Source organism: Crocodylus siamensis, chromosome 5 (assembly GCF_052110815.1).
Source record: "Crocodylus siamensis isolate JL-2025a chromosome 5, ASM5211081v1, whole genome shotgun sequence".
In the NCBI taxonomy this organism is placed as follows: Eukaryota; Metazoa; Chordata; order Crocodylia; family Crocodylidae; genus Crocodylus; species Crocodylus siamensis.
In genome coordinates, this window is record NC_143399.1 from 83,745,933 (window position 1) to 83,768,322 (window position 22,390).

Genomic DNA, 22,390 nt, shown 5'->3' on the forward strand with positions numbered 1-22,390 from the left:
ACATACATATAAGCATACTAAGTGTGCCTTGAGACAGACTAAGAATGTCATCTATAACACCTGCTCAAGAGTGAAAATAGGGGTTTTTTTGCCAAGAGAGCTTGTGTATATTAAATCCATGATGAAGCAACTCAGTTACACCAGTATATTTTTATTAACTTGTAGCTTTCATGATGAAGATTGCACTGAATTACTTTAAAGTCATGATAAATAAAAGATCTTTTCATGGTGGCTTCACTGGACTGCTGTTTGGTTGGCTGTGTAAAATGAAAGAGGGATATTGCTGTCCATCTCCCAGGGGACAAGTATCTACATTGCTAAAACACTGTCATCCTTGTTAGCAGACTCAAAGGCACCAACCAATATTGAATGTACAGAGAGAATGAACTATCAACTCGGTCTTGGAGATGATTGTCTTAGAAGCATATTGCTGATTTTTTATAGAGTAGCTAACAAAGGCCCATGCCCATGCTGTGTTTGTTTTGAGATTAACTGAGGATTTCATATGATATTTAAATCAAAGAACTTCTCATAACGGGCACTCAGAATGCTTACAGAAATATCCGGAAACGACATAATTATGGAACAGTGGAACAGTGCAGGCTGACAGAGGAGAAGTGGCAAGTTTTGATGTTAGACCTTGGAAAATGAGAGCTGCAGTTAAGCTTCTGTCCAATAACATGCTGACTTCCCATTACACTATTTCATTGTGGTATTCAGCAGGTAATTCTAAAGTTGCTGGATAGTTTCCAGTATGCCCATTTACATGGAAGGGGGAAAATAATACAATAGTATTCAGATGAACTGACAGTCAATTCCACTTTCACTATTTCACTTGAACTACAACTCACCAGTTGTCCATTGTGATGTCAACTCAGAGCCACATAACGACTGCTCAGTGAGACACACCTACATGTACTCTACAATTCTTTACTAGTTCATTTATTGAATCAGAAAATTTATATTTATATGAAGTATGTTCCACTAACACTGTTTGTTCCACCCCCTCTATTCCAACTAGAAAGAGTGCATCACTAAAAAAGCAAACATTTCATGCACAACTTGGTTTGAAGAAGAAAACACCTTCAACTCAGTGTCTAGATACTAGAACATGAAGGTTTTTATCATTTGCTTCCATTTTTGTTTTTTGCTTGCAAAACATCAAACAGCTCTTTGCTTTCTCTAACTTTACCTCTATGCCTTTAGGAAGGTTGAGTGCTCGTGACAGATATTAGTCACACAGCATTTTACAATATGCCCAAAGCCCTTACCTGTTTCAAGAATCTAATTTTGTAGAATGTCCAAGCAGAGATGTATGCTTTAAAGATGGTGCCAAGATGGTATCACACGCCCGTTTTATAAATAGGCATAACTGCTCATGGCTTGACTACAAGTTCTGTGATTACACTACTTGCCTATTGTTATTCACACCCACAAACTGCAAGACTTTTGAGTATTTACCCCAAATTAAGACTTATGCCAGGTGATTGTGAAACCATTTAATCTGGTAAAATTGATTTAGAATTCATTCTAAGTCAGTAGAAAAAAGGCAAAATAGGTAATTACAAAGTCTTAGAACATGTTTTTATTAGATCGTGCTTTGTTTTGATTTGTTTCATTTTAGAAAGAAAGAAACAACCATAAGATGTAATCCTAAAACACAGCAGCATAATGACATTTAACCATGTTAATTCAGTAAGAACCTTCAATGCACCCCAAGTTAGCAAGATAAAAAAATTGGACATGTTAATATTTACTGTAACAGAGTCTTCAAATGCCTCATTATCTTTGGGAGTCAGACTATTCATTCAAAACTAATCCTATTAACTAACCTGTCAGAAGATTTTAGTTCCTTATCTCCTGTACATCATGAGGTCCTAGTGCTTGAACCAAAGCACACGTACAGTCAAAAGATAACAGTCATTGACTTTGATCAGCCGTAGGTCCCTCTTGCAGAATTCACAGTGAAAATATGCTGCAATCCAGCTCTTCTGTTCAATAACCGTATCAGATATGAAGAGTTGATACATCATATGTGAGACAGCTTTAGATTTGGATAACAGGACCAGTACTTTTTATTGACCATGTTTCTAAAAAGTTCTCTGTAGGCTACTTACAACAATGGAATGACAGTCAAGATCTGCACTCAAGGGCAATCTTACATCATTCTCCCTCACTAGAGAATGATTCTTAGGCTAGGGACAGACATTCAAAAAGCCTGAGCCTGAATTGATTCACTCTTTGCAGGCTAGTCTAAGCTGTGCACTTTAAACTGATTAATAATTGGAAAGACATTCTCTGTTAAATCAGGAAATGCTACTCAAGCCAGAAGATGGGGGGCACTAAAGCATGCCTGCCAGGCACTGCCAAAGGGGAGGGAAGAGAGACACCTTCCAAGGCTCTCACCCCTCCCTGCTGGAGTACAGGGGGCATGGCCAGGTACTAGCCAGGGCTAGCACGACACACAGGATGCCAGCCACCAGCCTGTGGGTGTGGGGAGCTGCTGTCAGACTGAGGAGTGGGGATGTGGAAAAAGTTCTCTCTCGGAAGCAAGCATGTATTGAACACAGCAGATTGCAAAACTTACAACAGGGAACTACCAAAAATCTTCGCCTAATTTAAGGTACAGCTTTTAGTAAAACAGAGCATACGTAACTTAGTCTAACTTAAAATGTAAAGCAGGAAGACAAGAGAAAGACTTGCATAAGTCTGGCTAATCCTGAGGGCAGTGGCTCCTTACAGCCAGGCACTCAGAAAGGTTTTGTTTAGGTTTTACAGGTTCTGCTTTATAATGTAAATGTAGCTCTCTGCATTCTTTGGTCTGCAACTTCCAGCCAGACACTGTCTGCAACTTCCCTTAACTCCATCTCCAGCACATATGTGTGATGATTGTCAGGTCTCTGCCAACATTTCCCACCTCTCAGTCTGATCTTCAGGTCTTAGCTCTGGGCTCAAGTGCAGGGGACTCGCTTGGCTCTTCCCTCCCCCACCACTCTGGGACCGCTGTGTCACTGTGGAATTAATCCCCTCCCTGGCTACCAGCAAGCTGGACAGAGGGAGGAATTAACTCCATCTCTGCCTGGCTGCAGGAAAGCCATGGAGATACGGCTGGGGCTGGCAAAACCCAGCTGCAGTCTGCAGGGTTTACTAGCAAGGGGGAGAAGAGATGGAGGGAGGAATTTGCCTTAGAGTCCATGGAAGGCCAGTGTCTGGCCATGCTCCACCCCTGCTCCAGCTAAAGAGCAGAGGGGAAGGACCAACTCAGCTCATTGGAGCTGAGCCCATCTTAGAAAACATGCTGGAATGCTGGGGGTCTCTGATTTAACTTAAAACAGCAAGGGGTTTGGGACAGATACTGCATAAACTGGTTTGAGCCAAATCAGTTAAGTCTGATACTGTATTCAACAGGTTTATTTCAACACGGTTTTGGCCATTTTCAAACTGGTTCATGTGCTTTGAATGTCTGTTCTGTTACAGGTTTGAACCAGTTTCTGATCACTTAAACCAGTTTGTGTGTAATGTCTGTCCCTAGCCTTATAGTCTTGCTGCAAGTTCATTTTCAAGTTTCAAGTTTATTGCTGCCAACTACAAATAGAAAAAAATATTAAATCAGGAATGATAATTTGGACTAATAAATGATTATTATTATTTCCATCATAGTAGAGTCTCAACCAAACAGCTCACTGGGCTATAGGAAATATACAAACATGTTGTAAGAGTAAGATCGCGTGGAAGAGCTATCTAAATAAATGGAAAACGCAAGCAGACTGGGAGAAGAAACAAAGTGTAGAGAAGTGACAGCAAAACAGGGGTGAATCTAGGGGAGAGAAAAAAGGGACCCTAAAATGTTAATCCGGTGCCCCATTCACTGAACTACACTGCCTCTTACCTACAAAAAGATTTAAACAAGGTATTTTTAAGGTCCCATGAACAGCTTAGTATTTTCTCAAAATGTAAGTGAACTCGTCAACCTACTTCCCACTTCATCCACATGCACTCTCTCACCCTCTCATCCAGACTTTGAACACAAAATGATGGCCCAGAATTCTGGCAGGCTTTCATTAAAAGTATTCTGGAGATATATGACAAGAAAAGTTGAGTTTTGGTTAATTAGTCTTCACACCTATATTATATATTTTAGTTAATCAGAGACTTGGCTTCCCATCTGGGAGTGCATGAGCATGCAAGTGCAGTTTGAGGCACAACCCACACATGCTACACATGCAGGCATTTGCCACACTGCTAATTTACAGTGCAGTGGTTTTTGACACCAGGATCTCCAACTGTCAAAAAAAACTGTGCTAGAAAAAAGCTGGGTGGTGCACATGGTGGCAGCACGTGCTGTCCAAAACCAGAGCCTGGCCAGCCAGAACCATGCTCCAGCTGCCAGTCAGGCTCTGCATGCCTGGATCACCACTGCTGCAGCCCCAGGAAGCCCCCACGTAAGGCTGCTGGGGCCAGTCCAGGTGCTGGCCCTAGCCTCCCCTACTCCATCTGGGGTAACTTGCCTTGTGTCAGAGCATATGTGCAGGGGGGGTCCCTGGAGACAAGTAGCAGAGGCACAAGTATATGTCACTGATATTTTTTCCTGGTGAAACACATATTCCCCCTAGTAGGCATGCATCCTAGGTGTCTACTTGTGTGAGAAAAAAACCCAAACAGACCAGATGCCAACTCAAATCACCTTCACCAGTAGGTACTGATTTGAATTCACAATTAGGAAATTAAGGATACAAGGACTAAGATAAGCCAGGTAAAAGGGAGATTTCCTTGTGAAAATTTACTCCACTGTAACTCGGAGGTCAATCTTCAGTAGGTAAAACTTATCAAGACTTGCTAAGCTTAATGGCACAGTGACAAATTGCATCTTACATGTACCTGCACCTTTAGTAACAGCAAGGGCACAGTGTTATGACTTCCTTTCCTTCCTCCAAAAGTATTGGGCCAACATAACTGAAAATGACAAAGGCTACAGCATTCAAATTCTATTATGAGCTGATTGGCTAGTACTTCAGAACAAAAAGAAAGATTATCCACAAGGAAATACAAAACACACCAAAAACTGAAGGGTAAAGCACAATTAATCCATATAAAGGATGGATATTTCCCTCTATTTCCTTGTTGTTAAAAAGAAGCCATTGCAATGCTGTAGGAAAAGGAGTTTTACATAAAAAGACCAAAAAAGGGTCAGCTTCAGTCTGGAAGTTTAAATGCCAGGGAAACCATGGCTAGGATGACTTATCTTTTCACAGAATTAAATAACCCTATTAATTGCTGATTTCTCTATCACATCACTTGCTTTGCTGTTGCTGTCCTTCATTAACATTTTGCAGGAACAACATTGGGTTTGGATCTACCTTGCAAATTCATCAGTACAGTCGATGTACTAGGGGCATTCAGTAGAGACCAGGGAAACATCCTTTATTAGTGATTGTCCAACTGGAGACTTTTGGAGACTTAAGGAGACAATGTTCTTTGGGTGAATCTGGTATCTTTTATTAGACCAACTTAAATAGTTGGGGGAAAAAATTAAGCAAGCTTTCAGGAGACTTAAGGAGACTTTTGACCTGCTCTGTACTTATGTCAGAGAAAGGTAGTTAGCCATGTTAGTATAAAATGAGGAAGAAGGCAAGGCTGGGTATGACCTTAAAGACTACTTTAAAGAGGCATGCACTTTCATAGATAACAGCTTACTTCTTCACATGCTATGAATGGGTTTGCAGAAAGCAGAGGTTCTAAATAGAAGGGAATTTAAATACAAAGGACAGAGGAAGAGGGCCTCTCTAAACCAGTCTCTAAGGTGCCATCTTGCCCTGCCTTCAGCCAATGTTTATGTCACTTACTTCTGAGCATATTTCAGCTCTATAATACCTGTCACACAAATGGCATTTGGAGCCCACTGTAGCTTTCTGTTTATTTCATCAAGTATATGTGGGTTAAAATTAATCTCTCTGTTCCTGAACATCTATTTACAGTTCATTTAAAGGAACGCTGTCAAGGAAATGCAGACAAAATGGCTATTAAATAAGGAGAAATAACCACTGTTTTCTAAATATCCAACAAGATCAAAAATAAATTAAAGGAAAAGGCATTAACTACTATTGTTTCAGGGCCTCCAGAAGATGAGGCAGGGTCCTGTGTTGTATTGCTCCCTCTTCTGACAATGGGGCAGACAAAAATGAACAGAACAAAACCTAATTTCCAAGTAATATTTGCAGACAGTGATGCTTTCTAAGTGAACTAGGAGAGATATAGCAAGGTAACACTTTACAACAGTTGTCTTTGGTTCATTTCTATTCTACAGACATTAAGAGCACATTTATCTCTCATTTGTCTGACAATTAAAAAAACTGAAACTTGTGACTCACACTTATTCACTCTTTTGGCAGAATTTTCTATCTTGAAAGTCAATAAGTAAATCTATGTTCATAAGCAGGGAGCTTCAGAGAAAAGCAACAAATAAGACTTCTGGGGAAAGTGGAGGAACAAAACAAAAACTGTCTTTATGAAAACATTTTAGCTTCTGAAAGCAAATACTGGCATTAACCTTATAATATTAGTATGATTATTGAACACAACCCTGCTAACACTTACTTTTGGCAAACTAACTCTTAATATGGATGATGGTATTCAAGTCTATATAAATCTCTTAGAAATAACACTAATGCTATTTCTTCAAAAATAAATAGGTTAAGGTCGCATGCTTCAACGTGGAAAAGTTAGGTGATACAGCAGTACCTAGCAACCTTTCACAATGTGTAGGGACATTAAAGACAAATTAGGGTATATTTGGTTAAATCTACAGGACAATATATTTAGGCTATGTAATCTATGTGGAATCGTATCCTTTTGTGGATCATGAAATGTAGTAAAGTATACTTCACTTGGGCTAATGGAGACAAGGACACGTTGGCATCACTTTGTTGTCATATTTCTGTAACTGCCGAGTGTGTTCAAATCACACAAACCTGGCTCAGCTTCTTGAATTCTGCTCATAACACAATTTAAAAAACTCTAAATAACTACACACAACCAGCACTTCAGAGCTGTATTTAAAAAAAAATACGTATTAGATTTATACCATATTGGATTTATACATAGTTACTGTGGAGAAGGAAAAAAAAAGCTTTATATCATTTACTGCAGCTATCCAAAAATAAGAAGTCAGAAATATGTTATTCTTACATGATATACACTTCAATGTTTCTTCTCATCAGCCTCCTCATTAGCTGGATAGGGTTGACTACATTGTAGTTCCAACCCTCTTTTTATCTCACTACACATACTGCCCTGTTCAGAAAGCACACACTGGTTCCTGAAACCGAAAAACAGCTGACAAAGGCTTGGAGTAATAACGAACTCTAGACATCCTGAAAGTCAATCAGGACTTAAATTCAATTTCTAAAGAAAACAGAGACATGGGAAAATGCTAAAAGCTGTACAGTTAATTCTTTCTTACTAGATCTAATAATACTAGGATACCCAGAAAGAAACAGCAGCTTGATGGCTCAGCAAAGTATTAAAATCAACTAATATCAAGTCTAAGACATGACTTATATGGCACCTAGCCCTAATAAATACCTTATATTTTTATCTACACTATATACACCTTGGCATTATTTTTCATGACTAATTGATCCCTTGTGGATAAGGGGGGAACAGGTTCATTAATTTTCTTGGCACAATCATGAAAGGCAAGCTTCAAATACACAGGCTGTGAATACCAATATCAAGTGGCTGGTCCAGAGTCCATTGAGGTCCATGGAAAAATACATACAGCGTGACATACGAAGCTGCACATGAAGAAATTAAACATTTTAGTGTACCTCAAACATGTTTTAATTAAGCATTCTTTCTGAGATCTAATCTAGACTTTAGGTATTTTTTTATTTCCTTTTCCAATTCTCCTATTGAAGTTAGTGCTAATTATTTCTGAAGAACTTCCCACAGCTATAAAGAGAAGATCCTATTTCATGTTCATGTGTCAATTTTCTGTGCACTTGTCTAACTTCACTGCAGTTTATAGTGTATTACCTAAATATATAGAACTTAACCTCAATACTAATATTGTGCTGTTTCTGGTACAGAAATAGGACAATATTTTTTCCTGTTTTATCTCAAAAAGAATATTAGCATCCCTGATCTATAATGGTTTCTTCTGCAAGTACTTTTCTCTCATTCCCTTCCTTTTCCTGTGCCTAGTTCCCTGTAATCTGAAACCTGAGGAAGAATGTATTGCATTCAAACACTTGTCTAACTTTATGCCAAAGACATAGTTGGTCCAATAAAAGATACCACCTAAAGAAATACTTGTGTCTCACATCATTTCTGAACCATGCCAGCTACAACATCATTCTTACTTTAAGTAAAAGTCACTTTCAACTCAAATATAATGCCTTAAATAATTGCAGATGAAGAGTTCCTGTTACTTCTGCAATGTTTGTATATGCAGATGTCTTTTTCTTCTCCAATGAAGGATAGTGTGGTCTCTAGGTATGACAAAGCACCAGGCTGATGCTTTAAAAGACTCCTATGAACAGCAATCTGAGAGCATTTAAATGGTGCATTCACCAAGAATGAGGTGCTCATGAGCAGGCATCCAGGTTTTCTGTTTCCCATGGAAAAATGGAGAAAACCACAGATTTTACCCTTTAGCAGAAGAAAATGCAGATTTCTCATTTTACAGGATTTTGCAATTTGGCAAAGAGCTCCAGACAGCAACAGCCTGGGAGGGAGTGGAAGGAAGGTGGTTAGGAAGGGAGTCTCATGTGAATCTATATGTACATGGCCACCAGGCAGCCTGGAGAGCAGCTCCCACAGGTAAGTGGTGGCGGGCAGAGATAGGGAGAGATGGAGTTGGGCAGGGCTGGCGCTGGCGCTGCTGCCCAGCCAAGCAGTGCATGGGGTTTGAGGCTGAGGCCACAATGCACAGATGCAGGGTCCCAGCGAGGAGAAGGACAGAGCTCTGGGTGGATCATCAGGGTATGGGGGAGGGGCCAGTTGTGTGCACTCCCAGGGGGAAGGGGAGATCCAGGCCCCCAGATTTGGTGCGAGGCAGGGGTGGGTACAGGCTGCCCACGGCGGGCTCAGACTCCTGCCCTGCTGCCCTCCCCCAGGTCCTCCACAGCCCAGTGGGTGTGACCCAGCATTGCAGGGAACAGCAGGGCTGCACGGGGATCTCCTTGCCGCTGCAAGCTCCATGCTACCCTGGCAATGCGACTCTTATCCGCGCAACAGCAGCGGGCGCACAGGGGAGACATCACCAGGGCAGCACGGAGCTCACAGTGGCAAGGAGATCCCTGCATGGCCCCTCTGTGCCCTGCAGCACCAGGTTGCACCTGCTGGGCTGCAAAGGCCCCAGTGGAGGCAGCAGGACAGGAGCCTAAGCCTGCAATGAGAAGGCCATCCCCACCTCCCACAAATCTGGGGGGTCTGGGTCCTTCCTGCCCCCTGGGGGTATGTGCAGCAGCAGGGAGCTGCCCCCCACCCCCGAGCCGGCAGTAGATAGGTGGGGGTTGGGCTGTGCTCTGTTCCATTGCAGCAGCCACTGCCTCCTGCCGGGAGCAGAGGGCTGTGGACCCTGGCAGCTGGGGGCCCCCTCTGGCAGGGCTGGGGTTGGTAGGGGGCTGTGGGCAAGTGTGAGGGGCACCAGCAGGGCTGTGGGTAGGGAACGAGGGGCACAAGCAGGGCTAGGGATGTTGTGGTGAGGAGTGCAGGGCCTTTCACTTTAATCATGGAATTTGGGGGTTTTATCAGAGAATTCACGATGTTGTTTTTTTTTATCAGGGCAAACCAGGCTCCCTGCTCATGACTGTTCCTTGTTTTCTCTAAGAGGAAATGTTGCTGGAAGTATTCCCGTTGTAGAGATCTTGTGAAAGAAATGTTTTCCTAGTCACCCTCTACTCCTGTGTAGGAAGAAAGGAATAGCTGTCCTTGTCCAATAGCCTTCGTCAGGGACTACAAATGGAGCAAAACCAATCCAGAGCAATAGCCAGTATTTTCAACATGAGCTTTCTGTTTTTGGGGGCAAGATAGGGGAAATGACAAAGCAAATAAGCCCAAGTTTTCTAGACTCAACAGGCTAAATTTTTAAACTCTTGGCAGCAATGGCTTGCACTTACAGTTTTGCAAATGCAAAGGACAGAATTTATACATCTAATTACCTGCTTACTTGAACAAACTGTGCAGCAGACTTTCCATTTAACCAAATCCCAGAGACAAGGGCCGATCAACAGCAATATCTACCTATTTCAAGACCACGCTAACTATCAAACTCCCAGGAAGAATAATATTGTCTGCTCCATTTTGCTGTAGTCTGATGCACGGTTATAACTGAAGCTTTTTCAAATCATTATAAAACACTGAAGTAGTCAATAGGACAATAGGAAAAAGTTAAAGAAGGGAGAGAACATTTAAACACTTTAGCTCCTCCAGGCAGTGAGAAATGGCCATTCTTTTTTTAAAGTTCCTGGTAGTACATTGTGCATAGAAAATGTTCAACTGCTTTAAAATAACCCCCCTTCAAACATACACACACACACAAAAAACCCTTGCAATTAACTGGGAGACCATTATAAATGCCTAAACTTTAGAAGCCTGAATGCATATTATAGTTAAGTCAGAGCAGATCTGCCAGTGACACTGAGTGAAGCAAAAAACAGTTTTTGTATTTACTATACCTCTCAGGATGTAGTTTTGGTAGTTCTGGTCAGCCTCAGCTCCCACTTTTATCAAGCAAGTCAAGCCCTCAGCCACAACAAACTCATGAACCAAATCCTTGTCATCCTGCCAGAAGAGGAAAAGGGGGGGAGAAAAGGAGATACAACATTACAACTTAAAGACGAGAAAATGAACTATGTCATAGAAATATAAGGAAAAATGTGCGATCTGAAGCTTTTACTTTCTTTCAAATGAATTAAGCAAGCATACTCCATACAGAATCACATAGGACATTTTAATCAGAATGAAATGTGTTCCTCCAAATCAGGGGAAAGCAGCTATTCACTTTTGAGCCAACTAAGGAAGATTGAGATTTTATGACAATGGCTCTCTAATTTTGGTTATTTGTTTCCTTTCTAATGGCCTGCAGACATACTACATAACACTACAATCTCATCAAAACTCATAAACAGACCTCCATTTGTGATCCCGAAAGTCCCTGTAGCAATATCAGATAGAATATACCACCTAAGTCTTGGCATGTTTTCAGCTGAAGTTCATACACTGGGTGCCATAAAACTCATATCACAATATTTGTAGAATTCATTAGCCTTTCACTGGGAAATTAAAAGGTTAAATTTAACAATGGGGTAGCTGTTTTTTTCCTACATCATCATAGAAAAGTCATGTGGAATTTAATAGACAACATAAGAGACGGTGACAATTTTTAGTTTACTTACCTAAATATACCCAAAGCTGTTACACACTTAATTGAGTACCACTAGATCAATTACCTGGCAGAGCATTACTAAATGTAAAACTGTTATGAGAACCTTGCTTCTCAATGAATGACAAATGAGTATTGCCCAATGGTGCGTAACCTACCAATGGTTATTAATTTATTTATTAGAAATACCCATATATGTTTTCACAAAGTAACAGATGACTGATAGCAATCATTATCTTTACAAATGTGGTTGCCTTCAGGGAAACAGTCCAAAATCTAAAATCAAAATAGATATGTAGTTTTGTCTGGACTGATTTGTTGCATCATTGACTGTCCACGTTAATTAAAAAAATGGCAAAGCCATCTAAGATTTAGAAGTGTCTTTTATATTGACAAGGCACTTACAGGAGTCTGAATTTTCTACATTTGCTAGAGCAGTGATTCTCATCCATGTGATCATTTTAAGGGTGTGATTCAAAATTAGCACTCCTAGGTGGGCAAACACCTACACAATTCACAAAATAAACCCAGAGATTTCAAATAGGAATCCATAAGCATTCTGATCTGTTGTGGTCTTTGCGAGTGTTTTGCAACAAAACAGTTGCTCTATTATTTTGTCTGTAGTCAAAAAGGATGAAAGGTAAGAACTGGCATTTTCCAGTGTGTGCCTGGCATATAATATGGGGTGCCTTGAGTCTAAAAGGGTTATGAACCACTGCACTAGACTGCAGACTTCTATACATTTTAAATGTTCATTGTAAGTAGAATAGCTACAAGCTGAAAAGATATTTTGGAGAAAATGTATACAATGGTTATTCTTGAGGCAGCTGGAAACAATAGGAAAAAATTGTTATTAAGCAGTGCAGGAAGAAGTGAAAGATATCAAACAAGACATTTTACTACATGATAAGAATTATTTATCCTATTGAAAAGGATAAAAAGGGGAAGCAAACAAAAGACAGACCCTCATCCCCCAGTTCGTTCCATAAAGGCTTGGTAAAATAAATAATGGATTGAAAATGTCTTTGGCTTCAAATTCTACTTTTCTGCGGCTTACAACTGTATTTTATTTTTTCCTTAAACAGTAAAAGCTGTAGTAAGAAAAATGTGTTATTTTAAATTTCAGAAACTACAGAGACCATTACATTTGGTTCTTAATTTCAACTATTAAACTATAGCTATAAGCACCAGACTTATGAAAGAGGACATACAAGTATTCTTTTCTTAAATATATGAATGATATTCTATCTTTATAAAGTATAATTGTAGCACTGTGGCATTACGTTTAGTGTTGCATAGTACTAGGACGGTGAGGACCAGCCACAAAACTGTACCACTGTGTGTATACTGAACACTTTTACTATAGTCTGACTTCTGTTGCACAATGCTGAAGGTCGGAGTTTAAAGAAGCACATTCAGAGGCAACTTTTCAGCTTGTGGAAAATGTAATTTGCCTCAGTGGATCAAGGCCTATATATACAAGAACCTCAACACACTTTTTGGGCCAGATGAGATATTGGTTCACATTAAACTCTCCTTGTGCCATTCCAGAAATGAAAAGAGGACTCAAAATTGTCTGAACAGAGTGACTGAGGATTTCCCAAGCATGGGGAAATCTTTGCCTGACACAAAGGCCATGCACCAGGACTTCTATAGCTATGGCCAGACCCCTACAAAGGAAGAACCTCCAGATGTTTTTGGGAGCACAAGGATAAAGCGTGCGAGAGCCTGTCAATTCCCAGCTAGTGTCATGGGCCTTTGGAAGCCATTCGAAACTTAGCCTAAGAAGCCTGAGCTTGTTAATTCTACAGCAAATGTTTCACATCAGTGTTTTAAACAGGTGTTGCAGAGCACTTGGGTGCCCTGCACCTAAAAGCAGAAATGGCTCAGGAGAGACCCCTAGTGGTGAGAAGGGGGAGGCTCAACTGCCAGTCACCAGGGCAGTACAGGTGCTGGTTGCTAGGGGAACCAAGGAATCAGCTGACAGGAAGGGGCAGGGCTTGGCCCCTTCTTAAGCCCAAGCGTGAGGCCAGGAGAGCTGTTCCTCTCCGGTGGCCAAGGAGGAGGGGAGCTTGGCCAGTGCAGAGAGAAAGGAGAAGCTAGACTGCGTGAGCATCCCCTGGTTGTGGCTATGAGTTGGAGTATTTTCCCAGTAGGACGTGGTTTTGACTGGACGAGTTAGTTTTATGTTATAGTCCAGGGGCTGTGTTTACTGTTTTACCAGAGGACCGGGTGAGGCTATTAGGGGTTGGAGGAGGCCTCATAGGAGTGCCACAGTAGCGTGGGGACCCTGGCGCCATAGAGGGTGTAGCGTCTGGGGGGGCATTGGGGAGCCCCAGAAGTAAAGAAGAGGGCCAAGGCATAGGGCAAACCATGTCAGGTACCATCTGCGAGGCTTGGGCTGCAGTGTAGGGGAGGAAAAGGAGCCACAGATAACACTCCTGACACCGGGCATATGAAGTGGGCAGCCTCCCGCTAATTACGTCACTCAATCAATTAAGATCAAGGCATGGCAGGAAAGTAAGCAGGCGGTTAGGCCAAGACAGGAAGGCGGAGCCACCAACAGAAAGACTCTAGTGAGATACTCCTGCCACAACAGGCATTACTAAAATCTGCATCCCAGGACAAATTTCCAAAAAAAGCCCGCCTAAAATTTTATACCAGCTGTTACACTACCAAAATAAATCTGCCATAATCCATGTACTTTTATATCGTCTGAAAAAAAGGACACAAGATACAATGTATTCCAATGACATAAATCCACATCTGGGTAGTGAAATAAAAGCAGCCCAATTTATCAGTAGGTGTTGATTTAGTGCTATTAACTTTGCTTTATATAATTTATGAAAGGTGACTATGAAACTAACGCTACCAAATTTTTAAAACAATCATCTTACTTGTCCTACAAGGTATGTTACAAAGATATCTTGAAGATAACATTCTCCTTACAGGGCAGGATGATGCTAATACTTAGGATATGAAGTGCTACTTTATAACAACTCTTTGTAAAAATTGACTTTTTAATGGCAATTTCTTGGATCTATAATTTAATGCAAGAAAGACCTCATAGATACAAAGAACAGAGTAACCAGTTTTTACTGCTAACCAGAATTACAACTGGAGTCAGTAAAATTGGCTAGTAATTGTTTTTTCCATTAATCAATAGATTTTGCTTAAAACATTATTTTGTGCACACCTTTATAGAAATATTGATTAGAGTGAGGTTTTCTTAAACAGTATGATTTTTCAGTAACTTTGGGTTGACAGAAAATTCATTCTGGATGAACAGACGAGCACAACTGGAAATATTGAAAAAATAGAATAACTGTGATGCACTGTCTCTAGACTGTCTTTATAATTAAAAGACCTGAAATACCCTTTTTTTGGGAAGAGCTAGGACACAAGAGATGCCAAAACATCTGATACAAAAAGTACTGAAAACAGTGGGATTCCTCCTGTGAATTCATTAAGCCCAAGTTCAGGCCCCCCAAAAGTGAAGAGAAGAGTTTCAGTAGCCCAAAAGGCATTTAGTAGCCTATCTCCTATTGGCTTTCAGTGGCAGCTGGACAATTAAATACTACTCCTACACTTACTATTCCCACTCTAAATCTTTAACAGAGTGGACACACACTTGTTGTTTCATGATTGTTTGTAAACAGTGCTATGGTAGAACAGCAAAACTATACAAATCTTTCATTTTCAACATAGTTTGGCATGCTTTTTCTTAAAAGAAGCCCCTGTAAAATCCAATTAAGAAAGTGTCCCCCTTCCCCCCAAACATTATCTAAAGAGCTGCATTCATAAATGACTACATTGTAGATTCACCTTGACTGAAGTGAGATACAAAACATTAGAACTGCAGAGGAAATGAAGGGGATGAGGAAACTTTAACTTGACTACTTTGAAAGGCACTGAATAAACACGCTTGATTTTTTTTTAACAGAGGCTTTTAAGGTACTCCTTTATCCAATAAAAGGAAGAAAGATGGTGCAATGAAGCAGAGTATAAACACATCATACCCGAGACATAAATTTGCACTCTGTACATTATCTGTTTCATCATGTGTATATGATGTGAGGAAATAAGCAAACATCTGGAATGTGAAAAGAAAGATGAAAGGAATCCAAATCCACATATCCTAATGGAAAGGAGAATGTTTACATCATTTCTGTACTAGGGCAATCTTCTCAGACCCATTAACTTACTGGCTTGCCAAGTTTGGTGACCTAAAGAATAAAGGCTATTCTAACACTGGTAATTGGTTCAGGGTTTCCTGAAAAAGAACACTCATTGTACAGATTATAGAGTCCCACCAAAGCATGACAATGATGTGTGCAAGTAGCTGCAGCATGTGTGTGATAACAGCTAACAGGGGGAAGGGGAGGTTGCTTTGTGGTAAGGAAATGGAGTTTTCCAGTAATATTGCTAAGATTTATGACCCCTTAATTAGTAGGCATTAAAGTACTGATGAGAAAAGCAGTCAAATCTCTATAAAACCACTCTTAAAGCTCCTACCACCATAAAGATAGTGCTGTGACACAGAGACCAACTACTTAGGGACTTTATGAAAAGATACTGGTGACCTTGTCAGATAAATGGATTTTAAATACCCATTAAGGAGTTTGGGAAAGATAAGCCCTAGAAGAAGGAGGCATTTGGAAGGGGGAGGGAAAGGGGGCAGGAAAAGAAATGTATGTACTTTGCTTAATAAAACATTACTTCTAATAAGCTATGAAATAGAACCTTGCATATATTTAAACTGACAAGTTTAAAACTTTGCTTAGTAAGTCAGTGGCCGGCAAAATGCAAAATACAAATATTTACAAGCTGTTACACTTAAACCTTTCCAAAGCCTGGTATTTCTATGTTTTTAAAAAACTATAATTTTATTTCAGCCTAGAAAAGGTCTAGATTCAAGGGTAGATTTTTTTCTTTGAAACTATCTCCCAGAAAAATAAAATGCTTTTAAAATAGTAAATTTTTAAAGTGGCTTTAGTAAGCACCAAGAGCAGTATTCTGAGTATTTGGGGACAGAGACTTAGTTATATACTATACATATTCGAATCTGTACATACATACATAGTTTTTCTTTACATGGCTAACAGCAGTGTATTAGATGCTGCTTTCTTATGGGAGTTTACAAGATGATTGTCTGAGAGTTGTCCTGACTGAAACTGATTTTCATACTTTTCTTTATGTTGGGGTATCTTCCATAATCCTATTATCATCTTAAAGATTTCTATATTTATAAGCATTTTATCTCATTGTATTACAAAGTTACGCGTCTCATCATTTGCATAAGGCTGGATTATGTAAACTAGGAACCATAGGGCAGTCAGCCTGTACTTCATGTGACATTAAATAAGGAGGCAGCACTCAACTAGAATATATTGCAACCATTTATTCTGGAAGTGACAGAGGCATGGGCATCTGTGTGGTGGTCAGTATTTGAAAGAAAAGATAGCAACCTCCTTGCCTACCACTAACTAGAGTGGGACGACAGGGGCAGAGTTTTGACTAGTTTTTACAGGACAGACCTCTATTTGTAGCCCAAACCTTAACTGCTGATGGATTTCTGATGTGATGTGCTTTCTGCTGATGAAAGCACATCTGATGAGAGAACTGCTGATGTGATCTCTGTGGGAAGAGATCCATGCTTTTCCCTTCCTGTGACTGTGTGCAATGCCTGAATATGACTGTAAAACACAGATCAGGATTAAGATTTTTAATCTTCCTTCCCCCTCTCTTTTTTACAGGATGAAAATTTTCAATTCCTTCATTTATGTTTGAATGTCATACACATCCCCACTATTCCTTAACAAAATATCACATTGTCTTAACATTCCTCCTACAATGTTACATGATATGACCTGATACAATCTGGGGACAAGAGAGAGACTCACTGACGTAGGTCAGTGCAAAAATGTTTACTGCAAACCTTCTGTGATGCATCAATATACCGAAGCAATGGCCTTCAGGCAGTACTCTCCAGCAACTGCCATTTTTGAGGGAAGGTGCAAAATAATCACTTTACTTGTTAATCAGAACTAGTTTTGTAGGTGCCCATCAGACATCTGCTGGATTAGGTAGGCTGTTCACTGAAGCCTGTGAGAAATCCCAGCATAAAATCCTGTTGTCTAGACTTTCCTTCATGGTGGTAAACTGCAGTCAGGGACAGATGGCCAAAAGATGACCAGCAGAGGGATGTTGGCACTAGCCCAATATATATATATTGAGTAGTTAAAAATCATAGATGGGCCTCTCCAAGTGTGATTCTACTCTGAAAGGTTACCTCCTAAAGGTCTTCCTGAGATCACGTCTGTGCTCCATGAGTTACACTTAGGTCAAAATTTATCAGCATCTAGGTAAAAAAAAATGGGTTTTCCTTGCTACCTGCCCTGCAAAGGCATGCTACGATCAGGAAATTGTGCTAGATTTAGGATAATTAAGTGTTGAGGGTTATGAATTTCTTATTATGGAATGTCAGTTCTGAGACGACAGAAGGGGAAAAAACACAACCCAGAAAGCACAGTACACAAAATAGTATAAATTAAGGCTTTTACAAGAATAACATTTTCTTCACAGAGATAAGTAAGGAATATTTGGTACCTAGCCTCTTGTCATTTTCAATGTGAGAACTGAAATACTGAAGCAAAACAAGGTATCACTGTCCATTTTATTGGGAAAAGACTCCTGTAGCAGCATACAAATAAAGACACATTGGCAGGATCTAGTCTAATAATATAGGGCCAAATTTTCTGCTCCGTTTTGCCTCCCTTTTCCACTTTTGGTGGCACAAAGGGAGCAGAAAACATATGGATCTCCCATTCTGGCGACTTCTGGCTTTGGGGAACTCCAGTGCTATAGAACTGGCACTGGTGACTCTTGTATGACCTCCTGTTTGGAAAGCCAAAGGAGGAGATATGACCAAAATGCTGGGGAAGACCTCCTTTGAGTACATAGACAAACAGCACAGTTTAGAACAACCTCTATGCTGCTCTGATTTAAGCCAAGGACATTAGGGAATTGGCAATAATTTCCTTGGCCTACCTCTCAACTGTACAGATAAGAATGGTGCCCATGAACCTTTAAGATATATGACAGAACTGTCTGCACAGGCAGATTCTTTGTAAAGGGTCATATGTGGTCCCAAAGCACTTTGTACTAAACCTGCTAAATTTGATAACAAAACAATTACTCCCATCAACTTTGCCACAGCAGTAAAGAAGTAGAGAAATATATATTGTGCTCTACTATGTATCACATGTTATAGATAGAAATTCCAGCTAATTTCTGAGCCCTCTTTCTTTTTTTAAACAGATATGTGCCAGGCTGCATTTTTTTTAGATTACGATTGTTACAAGCTAATAATAATTAGAAAATCACATTTTGGCTGTCTAAATGAGCAAAGTCTGATCAGGACATGACTGAAGGAGTATACATATTGACCACCAATTTATAATTTATAGTTATTTATGCTTGCTTTAAATTGCAGATACAGTCTTTGGATTGTAAAATTATTTGTGTAATTAAAAATATTTAAGTGCTATTCCAGAAATACTCCATGCTGTTTACTTAAGCAATCAGTGTTTGGTTTATTTTGTTTTGGGTAGCTTTTTGAGCCACATCACTGAGAACAAATACTTCTACTGAGAATTCTTTAACGTTCTAGGAGGTAGGCATTGGTGGCAAGAAGGCAAGTGAAGGCTGTGCAGACACAGCCCTGCTTACCCTGGATAGGGACAGACATGCAAAAAGCTGGAGCCTGAACTGATTAAATCTTTGCAGGTTAATCTAACCTGTGTAGATTGAACTAGTTTGTAAAAGCACAGACATTCCCTCTGGACTGAGGAGCTGTGGGTACATGCCTGTAGTCACTCAGGCCAGGCACCAGGGAGTGCCAGAGCATGCTTTCAGCTGCAGGGAAGCAGTGACAGCAAGGCATGGGGGTTGTGGTGGGCAGACCCAGCTGTGGTCCCCTGGGGTAGAGGGGAAAATAACCTTCCATAGTCCCTCTCCGTTTCAGGGACTATGGAGGCCCGCTGCTGCAGCAGCGAGGGGAGAGTGCCCAGCAGACCCCTGCTGATGGGCCAGAGAGGAGGAAATGAAACCCTTCTCTGGCTGGACCCCTGCCTATCCCTGCTTCAGCTGGGGAGTAGAGGTGCAGGGCCAGCCTTGCTTGGCTGGAGCAGACAGCCCAGCACAGAGAGCAAACTGGGATGCTGGGGGACTGGTTTAAGTTAAACTAGGAAGGTGTCTAGGACAGACATTGCAAAAAACGGTTTAAGCCAAACCAGTTAAGTCCAATACTATATTCAACCAAGTTTATCTCAAACTGGATTCAGCCATTCTGAAACTGGTTTATGTGCACTGATGTGTGCTTATGTGTTCTGTTACACGTTTAAACCAATTTCTGATCACTTAAACTGGGTTATGTGTAATGTCTGTCCCTAGCCCCTGTGGCTGCCTGGCCTGCCAGCGCATAGGACCCATCACAGCAGCTCGCCCTACAGGAAGACCAAGGCTAAAACAACCAGACTTCAAGCCTAAACTTCAGTCAGGTTCTGAAGGGCACTGGCATGGAGATAGAAGTAGTAGGTTGAGAGACAGAATATTTCTAGGCCCATGCTGACATTCTCTCCCTGCTGATAAGTGACCAGCTGCTCATAACTTACTGCAAGCCTCAATACGTCACGCTACTGGTGTTGGCATTCCATGTCCTCCTACCCATTTACTATCTCTTCTTATTTCATAAGTCTATTAATTTATCTTCACTTCTCTCCTTCCTCCTCATCTTATAATATATACAATATTAAAACATGACACGTTAATGATTGCCACTTTCTTTTTATATGACATTCCCTTTTTCTTATTTGTCTATGAAGCTGCAGCAGACAAAGAGAATTTTGATCTACATAATTTACCTCCAGTGTCTTCCTTTGTAAGTCAACAGGTGCTATATTTGTAGAAGAGGTAAGCCAGCTGTAACGGGAGCTGTGTTCCACATTCTTAGCAATCATTTAGAAAAAGCTTACCCAACAGCATCAATCCCCTTGCACGTCACTGCAATGAGTCAATCTGGCTAGGTATAAAACATGTAATGCCAACAATTTTCTCTCTCAGGCTTTCAAGCATCTTTAGAGTATTTCTAATGCCAGCTAGTGATACACTCTGACATTAAAGTAAAAAAAGACCAGATCTTTTATTGCCAAGTCACAGCATTTCAGCTAAACCAAACTATGGCTAATTATGTATATCTTAGCATAAGGGAGAGGGCACTGAAATTTGCTGAAAAGTTAAATATTTGATTTATAGCCATTAATCCCCTATATCTGTTCCCCCCTTTAGAATATAGAATACATACAACAGTTTCTTGTTTCAGGGGCTATTTTTGAATGGCATTACAGAAATACCACTTAAGCAAATATAAAACACTGTAGTTATCTCCTGTCAACTAAATGCAGAACTAAATACAATTCTTGTTCATTTGTATATTCTGAAAAGGAGCCATACATTAATAGCTGTCAATTGAGGCAAATGTAGTGATTTTTTTTTCACGAATGTCATGAAAAAGTCATGAAAACATTGGGAAAGAACGCAGGCTTGAATCAGCAATTCTTAAAATGGAAGAAAGCAATCAAGATATCTAATACTGATCACAGATTAGCATCTATTCATTGTAGCCAGGTGTTTCAGCTTCTCAAATGGAGTTTTCCAGTGACCTGCTCTTACAACAGGTAAGTGTGTGTATACGCCTTGTAAAGTGAGCCAAATCAAACATGCAGTTCACCACAATTCCCATAACACATGTACGCTAAGAGCAATACTTGATTCCTTTTGTAGAACAACTCCACTGAAATTAATAGGCTTTTTATTGATTTCAGTGGACCCACTCCTTGTATTCTAAAATGAATGGACAATTGGCTTTATGTTGTAACTCCTACTTCTTCCTTCTGTCAAACTGACAGTTGCTACAAAATAATTTCATTAAAAAAAAAAAAGAATCCCTTAAAACATGGGTTGGTAAGGAATGCTCATTCCTGGTACAGCAAACCACACAGTATTTCAAAGAGTCACATTACTGTCCAAAAAGATGCAATATAAACTCAGTAGATGGCCTACAAAAATAGACATCCTATGCCACAGTTTCAATTCCAAGACTTACAAACATCAGACAAAGAAGGAACGGTGGCTTGTAGGGGGTATGTGCTACCCCCAGTGTTTTTGTATTAGTTGGAAAGAAAGTGCTCCACTTATTTGAAAAATGTTTACAGTGTGAGATCTGGTGGATCTTCCTAGGCATCACTATCAGTCGATAACCATAAGACAGACACTAGATTTAAACTTAGCTAAAACTTGGGCTGATACAACTTGTAAGTCAATGGCAACATCTGAATGGAAAAATGAAACCTGCCTCTCCCAGTTTGCTGAAGATGAATATACAAACTCTGGTCTATGAGGTTAGGAAGCCATGGTTGAATCAGGAGCCCTACTAAGTATTTTAGTTCTTAAAAGGAAGAGCTGGCAGTATGAGCTGCATGCCATGACAGAGACTCCTAAATCAAATGTCACACACTTCAGTCCCTAAGAAGTCATCAATCATTCTGAGAAGAGTAGAAGGAGTAGTCTCTTTGACACACCTCTTTCCTCAGATCAATGAAGCAAACAGAGAATACTCCTTCCACTCTTCTAACAATGATTGATGACTCCTTCCAGGCTCAAGTGTGTGACACTTTATTTCATTCACTGATAAGGCTGTGTGCCTCTGAACACCTTCTAGTTAATGTTTTCAGGAGTCTGTGATATCTTTTTTTTTTTTTTAACATTTTAAACAAAGCTCCATTGTAATATGATTAATGAACTTGTGACACCAGGAAAAAATACAAAAGCAGATTTTTAACTCGCCATTTATTATGTTGCCCCATTTTGTGATCACATAATCAAATAATTATCTATATTACCCAAAGCATGATAGTATGGCATCTCCCAGATTTGCAGAATGGC

At 40.2% G+C, this 22,390-nt stretch overlaps 1 protein-coding gene across 11 annotated transcripts in view; it reads right to left on the reverse strand.

Annotated features, from left to right (window-relative positions):
* FHOD3 (formin homology 2 domain containing 3) overlaps positions 1 to 22,390 on the reverse strand; it is a 642,552-nt gene that overhangs the window by 291,608 nt on the left and 328,554 nt on the right. For all 11 annotated transcript variants that reach the window (XM_090049608.1, XM_090049605.1, XM_090049607.1 and 8 more), the window contains exon 5: positions 10,680 to 10,785. In XM_090049608.1, coding sequence (XP_089905734.1) covers positions 10,680 to 10,785 — 106 coding nt within the window. The remainder of the gene's footprint in view (positions 1 to 10,679; positions 10,786 to 22,390) is intronic.